This window comes from Lonchura striata, chromosome 14, assembly GCF_046129695.1.
Source record: "Lonchura striata isolate bLonStr1 chromosome 14, bLonStr1.mat, whole genome shotgun sequence".
Classification (NCBI taxonomy): Eukaryota; Metazoa; Chordata; class Aves; order Passeriformes; family Estrildidae; genus Lonchura; species Lonchura striata.
Window position 1 is genome coordinate 16,493,221 of NC_134616.1, and position 9,255 is coordinate 16,502,475.

General features: G+C 38.4%; 1 protein-coding gene across 1 annotated transcript; it reads left to right on the plus strand.

Annotated features, from left to right (window-relative positions):
• The first annotated feature begins 271 nt into the window (after positions 1-271).
• On the plus strand, positions 272-8,503 carry LOC110467908 (homeobox protein CDX-4). Its single transcript, XM_021525322.2, has 3 exons — positions 272-701; positions 5,654-5,799; positions 8,224-8,503. Exons 1-3 carry the CDS (start codon positions 272-274, stop codon positions 8,428-8,430), a joined length of 783 nt encoding a protein of 260 aa, XP_021380997.1. The 3' UTR covers positions 8,431-8,503.
• The last annotated feature ends 752 nt before the right edge of the window (positions 8,504-9,255 follow it).

Here is a 9,255-nt window from a genome sequence, read left to right on the forward strand (position 1 = left end):
CAGAACCAGCAGCAAGGTGGGGTTGGTCAGCCCTTCATTTGAATGTAAATGTAATTATGAGGCAGGCAGTTGGGCTGACGTCAGACAAGATCTTGGTAAACCATTACCACCAGCACCTGGTAACACAGTTGATAATAAAAGAGGATGAAGTAGAAGATTCCAAGCAGAGTGGCATTATTAGAGAAAACCAAACTCAAATATTTTCTAAGCAGTAAAAGAAGACACTGAGGAACAAGATGTTGTGACGCCGTGTTTACGGTCTAGAACAGCCATGTACGTGAGCTCGCTCTTGGAGAAGGAGCCCAGCATGTACCCAGGATCTGCCAGGGCCAACAACAACCTGCCTGTGCAAAACTTCGTGTCTGCTCCAGCCTACTCCGACTACATGGGATACCACCCTGTGCCAGCCCTGGACACCCACGGGCAGCCGGCGCCAGCCTGGGGCTCCCACTACGGCCCCCAGCGCGAGGACTGGAGCGCCTACGGCCCAGGCCCTTCCAGCGCCGTGCCCGCTGCCCACATCAATGGCTCGTCCCCTGGCCAGGGCTCCTACAGCTCTGCTGATTACAGCGCCCTGCACCCCGCTGCTGCTGCGGGGTTACCTCCTGTAGATGCAATTAATGCCCAGCAAATCTCTCCCAACAGCCAAAGGCACAGCTCTTATGAGTGGATGAGGAAAACGGTGCAAACCAACACTGCTGGTGAGTGCAAATTCAACTTCCAACCTCAGAAAGCATCTTCTGCTATCAATGAGCTTAGAAATAATTAACTTTACTTGAAGCACAGAGGTTGGTGGGTCAATTATGACATTTATTTAACCTACTGCTGTTTAATGCAGTTTTAACTAAATTTGTGCTAGTTTCGCTTTCTCCCATAAAGGCTTAAAAGCTGTGGTTGCTGTAGTGGAATGGCTGATGTGGTCAGACACGGCTGGAGCTCAGCTCCAGGAATCCCTGTTGGAACAATCTGTAAAGCATTTTGTGTGATAAACATGATAGGCATAGAGGTGTTATGGAGCAATGCAGCAACATTTAACAGTTACAGACAGAAATACTACGTAGTTATTTTGTGCTGCAGGGGAGATATCAATATATAATCAGGTTGATCTTTTTAAACCTTATAGGCTTCTCAATAATTATAAAGAAAACCATGCACTCTGATCTAACTGCAGTGATTATGCAATTTTCTGAAATTTTCCTGTGTCTCATATTTTTCTGCCCAGATTTATTAGGTGAGCACAAATATTTCTAGAGAAGCAATCTGACTCAAACAATCAGCATGGAGTATTTTGTTTGCAGATCACATAATTCCTTGGTTAAGCTTCCTTCTCATTTAATTTCACATCAGTTTTACTCTCCTTACATGCCAGAATTTTTCAGCCTCCACAAATACACAATTAAAAATCTCCTTTCTGCAAGTGGCACTCACTGATGTGCCTGTTCTTGCCACAAGCTGCCTGCCAGATGAATGTTTCCATATATATTCCCAAGGTGGAAACTGGGTGTAGCAAGGTTTGCTAAATCTGTTGTTCAAGTTAAAAGTAATAAGTGTGTGTTAGGGAGCATCAAAGAAATGCTCAAAAGAAAGCAGAGCAATTACAATTGGAGCAATCTTAGAAGATACAGAAAATCCGCACTGCAGCCTCAGAGAAAATCCTTCTTCAAATGGTTGCTACACAGGAGCAAAATTAGCCTAGAAATTGTTTCTTAATTATAAAGCAGGCACCCATTGTTTTGCGTCTGTTACTAAATATAAAATGCTGGTGAATATTAGGATATCACAATGCTCTCCTGCCACTTGGAGCCTCTACAAGGGCCTTCAAAGCCAGGCAGATTCAGTCTGCTTTCCCCCCTTCTGTATACTCATGTAAATCCCAGTAACTTCATTAACATCATTGGAGATTGCCAGGTGTAGAAGTGATGCAAGACTTGAGTGCAGATCAAATTCAGCTGAGACTACTGACTGTCAATGAGGCAGCCCTGGCTGTGTCATGCTGGCGCAGAATTTTCAACGCGTGGCATTCTTCAAGAATAACATTCTTAAAGCTTAACACACTTAATCTAAATCCTTGCTTTGCACTTATTGAACAGTCTTGGAAGACCCTGAAAAGTTTCTCATGCACTTGTCCAAATTTATAAAATATATTTGCAATTCAGAGACACTGTTTTGGGCCTAAATTAATCTCTAGTCTCAAAAGTGCTTACAGAGGATTTAGACACATTCTGAAATACTTTATGAACCATTCGGGACAGGTGGAACAGAGCCCATCAATAGCTGCATGTCCTGAGGCTGTGCATTCCTAGAACCCAATCCTTTGAAGTGTTAAAAACAGCCGAGGACTTCACAGAAGTGAGGCAAGGCATCAACCCACCTTAAAAAAAGAGATCATGAGAGTAAAGTACAAACATGGTAATTGTGCAAAACAAGAAAAGTACCAGACAGATTTAGCCTTTCACTGGCATTAAAAAAAAAACAAAAAAACAAAACAAAACAAAAAAAAATTTAATCCTGATACAGAAAAAAATTGTGGTAAATGGAAGAGAATTCAAATAAATTACATGGCTAAAATTATGCACTGCTCTGTACCAACTTAACAGTGTTTTCTCTAGAAGAAAACTGACTTGATGCCATTATAACCCCTCTTTGAAACACACTTGCTGTTTTTCCTTATTGCCATAATATTATTTGGTTTATCCAAGTAGCTACTGGTTTCTCTCCTTCAATGTTATCACTGCTTAATAAAGTTCATTGCTTTAAAATCCCAGAATTACAGCCCTAAACTCTACAAATACAATTCTATGCATAAACATGTATGTCCTTAACTCCACCAGTGTGTACACACATCAGTGTATGTGAGCAGAATGGAGTAACAGAAACCACAACACATCTAATTAGATGAGAGAGCCTCTTGAAATACTGTCCTAAAGACAGTGGGAATTATTTTGAGCGAGGAAATATCTGTGGGAATTGTTTCCTCTCTGTTTAGACTCTATTAAATACACTACATTCTGATTCAGTATTCTTATTTAGCATTTGATACAAAACAAAATTCAATTGCAGGTGAAGTGAAATGAAAATTTACCTGATAAAGTCAATCTTCAAGATGAAACAAGATCAAAGACAGAAGTACTCTGTCCTTTCAACAGATAAAATGTGATTTGAAATGAAACATTCTCTGACTAAAGGACCATATCCGTATATTCAGAAGCAACCCTGGTTATACTTCAAACACACAAACATTACACACAAATACACAAGGCAATAAGAATTTAAAAAAAAAAAAATAAACATGGAAAGTGGGCTTGGTAAAGAGACCTTCCCAGTCAGGCCCTCCAAGTGAGGAAAAGAACATCTACAGAATTCCCGACAGTCTGATTTGGGTTTTACTGAAAATCTATTATAAAATCTGCCATCTACTTCAGTTATGCTGGAGCAGAACTTCCAATTATTTTCTAAACTTTGTGAAATCAACAGGACAAGATGTGCATTTTCTGAGAGCAAGAAAACCTTCAAAGTGTAAAACTTACTGAAAAGGTCTCTAAAGGGCCTAGTATAAGATTTTGAAACTTCATCTGGGAGTGACCCTTCTCAGAAAGAGAAGGGACTTCAACAGGACTAAACAAAAGATCAACATGATTTTCATATGTTACAAGCTCAGCCACAGGACTTTTTTTAAACTATAGTCAACACATTTTATGTCTTTGTTTAAACAAGCTGTGATGTACAAGTAATTCAGATTACAGTACAGCAGAAACATGGCCAGAAAGCAAAACAGAATAGCAGGAAAAAAGGCCAGGCCCCTGCTTTAATGCTAATTTATTTTTCTTTGTAAATTAGTTGTGACATGTATTTTCCACTGGCCTACATTGTCTGAGGTTTTGAGGCCTATCTGTCATATTGAGGCAACAGACCCTTTTAACACTTCACTTTGCTTTGATATGCAGTCTTGTCTCTTCCTTCTCTCTCTTTTCTTCAGGAGTTATATTGCCGGAAAGGGTGATGATTTTCACAGCAAATAAAGAGGCCTTCTCCCAGCTTTATTGTCTTCAGAAGAAATACTCTGTGAATTTTATGACCAAGGGGAATGGGGAAAACTAGTCCTTTTCTCCACCCCCTCAAATCATGGTTATATTTGCTGATTATAGTGAGGCCGGAATAACCTTGTTGAATTTTAACTTGTTTTCAAAGATTCCCTCTAAGCCCTCAGTTTACAAGGAACCTGAATATCTATACTATTGTTAGCATTAGAACTATCACTGAGGGCAAATATTTCAAAGCCAAAGATTTGTACCATGAAAAAAGTAAACTTAGTTGAATGATTTAGTCCTGCAAATTTAGGCAGGAAAATCTTCCATGCTGGAAGTTGAAGTGGCATAGGATTTGGGAAAAAATCCCTAATTTGCTTATTTCAGTTATGTCTACCTTCAGATAAAAATATCCCAGTCTATCCTTGGTGTTGGTCCAAAATTAAAGAGAACTGAGGAAAAAATATTCCTTCATCTATTTCTGTCCCTTTTTCTTCTGCTAAGATGAAAGCGTCTGACATTTGTTTAGGGCTTGTAAATTCCAAACCAATTGGCTTGTGTTTCTGAATGTGAAAGGGGTTCTTGATAAGATCTCCTTGTCGCTCCTTTGTGTGGCGTGTGCTTCATCTTAACACCTCAATGGATTTTAGGGAACCACTTTAAAGGAGTCTTTGTCCTACAGTTTGTCCCAGAAAACTCACATCAAAAAAAACTGGGAAGATCAGAAGAAAAAAGGAAAACTATCTAGTTGGCTGTTGAAAGTGCAAAGGAGAACAAATAAGTTGAAAACTGATCTCTCTGGATTATTATTACATGAAGAATTGCTTAAAAAGTATATTAAATGAGAGATGCATTCTAAACATTTAGTAATGCTTCTCATAACAGTATTTATCTGGTATATCTAAGAATATTTCTTTTATACATTAGAAAGAGGATGATCCTGAAATCCTTTTACAAGATTTTATTGACTCATCTTACAAATTGTCAAGTACCTTCAACTCTAAAGGGAAGCCCAGCATAGAGTACCCTCAGGAATATCCTACAGGCACTCAGCACCTTGCAAGACTGGACCCTTTATGAAAATATACATTAAATTATTATTGAACTTCTAAGTTTATCCTATGGCCACACAAGAAAGGAAAAATATTTCTAGTAGGACACCTCTTTGTGCTACAGAAGCAATTTTTAGAAACTCAGATAAAGAATTAGGCCACAATACAACTGCACAAATTGTGACTGAGGCTCAGTCTTGAAATCCTGGGTATTTATGTTCTCACAGACACAGAAGTCACTGCAGTGAGCACTGAAATGAAACTCCTTTGAGATTAATATAGCCAGCACCAATTCTGTACTGCTATGAATTATTTAAGATGCTTCAGGGTGTTTATCACTTAAGAGCTTCACATTTAAATATATGTTTACAGAGAGGGAAAATAAAGAGGGAAGGGCAGTTATGGTAACCAACACTGTTATTTCACCCTGCACCTCTATTCCTCCTCTGTACCACAGTAAACAATCCCATACAAGTATTCTGTAGTTTAATTAATGTCTGGGAAATGCCTGAGATGTTTGCAAGCTGCTATGGAAAATTCAATTCAATATATGAATAATCCTTCTTTTCTAACCAGGTAAAACAAGAACAAAAGAAAAGTACCGGGTTGTTTACACAGATCACCAGAGACTGGAATTAGAGAAGGAATTTCACTGCAACAGATACATTACAATCAGGAGGAAGTCAGAACTCGCAGCAAACCTGGGACTCTCCGAAAGACAGGTACAGAGAGCACCCCTCAGGTGTGCCCCAGTGCCCAGGCACTGCCACTGCCAGGGGACACAGCAGCAGCCACCTCCTGCCTCTCTGCATTTGACACACAACCCCACAGGTATTAACAGGCTAATTTGACAGAACCCTCCAGTTATACAGAACTCGACATTAGGAGTTAACTTATACGTTTAAAATAGTTATTCTTACTTTCTAGCTTGCTAGCCAGCTGGAATTTAAATACTTCAGCTTAATAGGATCTTAGCTATGGTCCCAAGAGTTACTAAATTCAAAAGTTTATTTCTTCGTGAAACTCCACCAAATAATGGCCAGCAAAAAATCCAAAGTATTTTATATATTTCAGCTGGAAGACAGGAAAGTTAAAACTTAATCCAATGAAATATCTATGGGGTTTTTTGTTACAAATATATTGCCACAATTTCCACAGGCTACATTCTTCCTTTGTCAGATTTCAGCGCATTCAGGGGGGTTTTACAGCCTTGGATTTTCAAGTCAGGATCTCTTTTTGCCACACATATGTGTAGCCAAGACTATCCATCCAGGGAATGTTCAAACGCATACTCGGATCGCTGCTCTCTTGGAGAGCAGCTCTGCCTTCACTCGTGTCTAGCACATTTTTAATCTCTGTCCTGGATAAAGCCAGGCTCCTGAGCAGGGCACAGCTACATTAGCCCTGTTCATACAGACACTACAGGAATTCAGGATGAGAATTCCCTAAAATCCCTGTGTTGGAGAGCACTTCTCCCAAGCACAGCTCTGCAGTGTGTGGAAATAATAACTGCTGGATCCAAGCCTCCAGAATTGCAATGGTTCTGCTACAGCTGGAGGAGAAGGGCAGATTTGGTGGTACTGAATTAGTCATCTCATTTAAAAACCAGATTATTGCCCTGAGGTAAATATTAAGTAGAGATCTTTCTTCTTAGAATTTTACAAGCTTTTGTTCTTTCTAAATAGACACATTCACATCTCTTAACATGTTCCTCTTTCAGTGGCTTCCTCTGATTCTGCACTCAGCCTGTGGCAGAGCATAGAACAGAGAGGGACCAATGGAGGCTGGAAGCATAGGAATGTAGATACAATCACTGGTGTTTTAGGATCAAGCACTGGGATTTTATAAAAATACTTTAGTGCAGTGATGCTCAGTCCCAAATCAAAATAGTATAGAGTGCACTGCACAGACTGTGAGTGCTCCCAGGCAGGAACGACAAAAGCCAAGTTTATCATGGATAGACTAAAGACACAATAGGATAGAGCTGCACTGGAAAATTTTCAGAGAACTGCAATTATAAGAGATTTGCAACCTCCACCTTAATGTTATGCAAGCTGGCTGATTTAGAACACAGACATGCCTGGAGTCACCAGTGATCCTGCAGAAAATCAGCAGTTTCCTTTTACAGAGCTGCTGCTCCTAATGCCAGCCCCTTTTTTACCTGGTAAGGTTCCTTCACATATATAATATAGACAAAATACATAATTGATCAGCATTTCCACAGGACAGATAAAGTTAAATGCTTCTTCCTGCCGATACCAGAGAGACAGTAAAAAATAAATATAAACCACTGAGATTTTTAACACAAAGCAAGGATACAAATTTCTATATTGTATTGTATTCAACACACCTTAAAGGCTGTAACAAATACTGTGAATTAAGAACACAGTTAGCAAGCAGGGAAACACAAAGAGAAGTTCCTCCTCATTCACACTTTCACATAAGGAAAGAAAATAGAGATGTCTTTCACCCACACAAGGAACCTGGGAAATCGACTGTCTAAGTAATGCTGATATATCTATTTATACTATATCCGTACATATGTATCTGTAAAATACATATTTAAATATATATTCCAACAATAAAAACAATCAAAGCTTTTAAATAAATAAGAGTATATGCACACACAAAAATCACAACATAAGTGAAGAAAAAGAACCCTCACTACTTGGCTTTGAATTAACCTGTAATATAGATAATAAAGAAATCTTCACAATTAATCCACAATTTCAGCTTCCTAAATTATGACAATGGCAAAGATGAAATTATGAACTCTGTGGCCTGAGTCTCAATGAGTTCACTGATTTCTGTGTTCCTAAATATAACACAGTCTGTTCACTTAACACCAGGCCCAAGGAAAAAAGAAATCAAGAAAGAAAAAATATCAATTTTTCATTTGTTATTATGGCAAAAACTAATACAGAATAATGCAAAATCTTTTCACTGTACAAATTCAGTATTTTGTTTCTGGAGGGTTTCTTGGTTTGGTTTTAGCTTTGGGGCTTTTTGCCCTCGTGGATTTTTGTTTGTCCGTTTTGAATTCCTTAAATAGTGTTTTTGAACCTACCTACATTTTCATTGCTATGATTACTGTAAAAGGTTGAGTAGCACTTTGAATTAATCAGGTATCATTTATAATGCCCCAGGTGAAAATCTGGTTCCAGAATCGCCGAGCAAAAGAGAGAAAAATGATCAAGAAGAAAATCTCGCAGTTTGATGGCAGCGGGGGCTCAGCTCAGAGTGACTCTGGTTCACTCAGTCCAAATGAACTGTCAAATTCTCTGTTCCCACCACCACATGGAATAAATGGATTACAGCCTAATGACATTCATCAAGTCATAGTTTCAGAATGAACAGAAAGGAAAAAACAAAACAGGAAAAAAGAAAAAGCAAGATTGGATTTCTCCACCACTGCCACCCCCCACCTTGGAAACTCAATTTCACAGGGGACCATCTTCATTTATCTGCATTCAGAGTGGTGATTTCTAAGCAGGAAATCTGAGGCTATAACCAAAATATTTTAATTATTGCAAAAATCTCAGGGACTTTGTATTGCTAAGATTTATCTTTCAGTATCTTTGCTAGCAGGTAATTTGCTTCAGAAACTGACACAAAGAATGATACAGCTGAAGATTCAGTACAGGTAGTTCTAGTCTGATCATACATATACACAGAAAACTAAGAGGACTGATTATAAAATAGAGCCCTATTGCAGAAAATATAACAATCTGGGTGTGTTTGGTTTGTTCCATTTATATAATTAGAGGAAACCATAGATGTTAATAAATATTTACACTTAAATGAACTGAAAAGGATGCTACTTTTTGAAAACAGCAAAACCATTTAAAACACTTTTAAATGCTCAAGAACACAAAAATGTTGCTATACCAATATATCACATTTAATTAAGTAACACAGATCATCTCTGTCCTATGTAATTGTATTCAAGCAATAGTTACATATGTAGAATATGCCAAACCTGACAAGATTTGTTCCTCTGTTTTGTTCCTCTGTAAGAAACGCAGCAATTTCTCATGTATGTTAGGAAATGCCAGAAAATTTGGAAGACAAGTAATACCTCAGTTTTCTAGGACTGCATATATTATTGCTCAAAATTCTGAGCACAAATGGAATGGAAACAGAACTGTTACTACAAGCAAACCACCAAAAGGAAATAA

Excerpts from the sequence above, each read along its gene's own strand:
- LOC110467908 (XM_021525322.2), top strand. The coding sequence starts at position 272 with ATGTACGTGAGCTCGCTCTTGGAGAAGGAGCCCAGCATGTACCCAGGA. Across the intron at positions 702-5,653 it reads GGTGCAAACCAACACTGCTG|GTAAAACAAGAACAAAAGAA; the intron begins GTGAGTGCAAAT and ends TTTTCTAACCAG. Across the intron at positions 5,800-8,223 it reads TGGGACTCTCCGAAAGACAG|GTGAAAATCTGGTTCCAGAA; the intron begins GTACAGAGAGCA and ends ATAATGCCCCAG.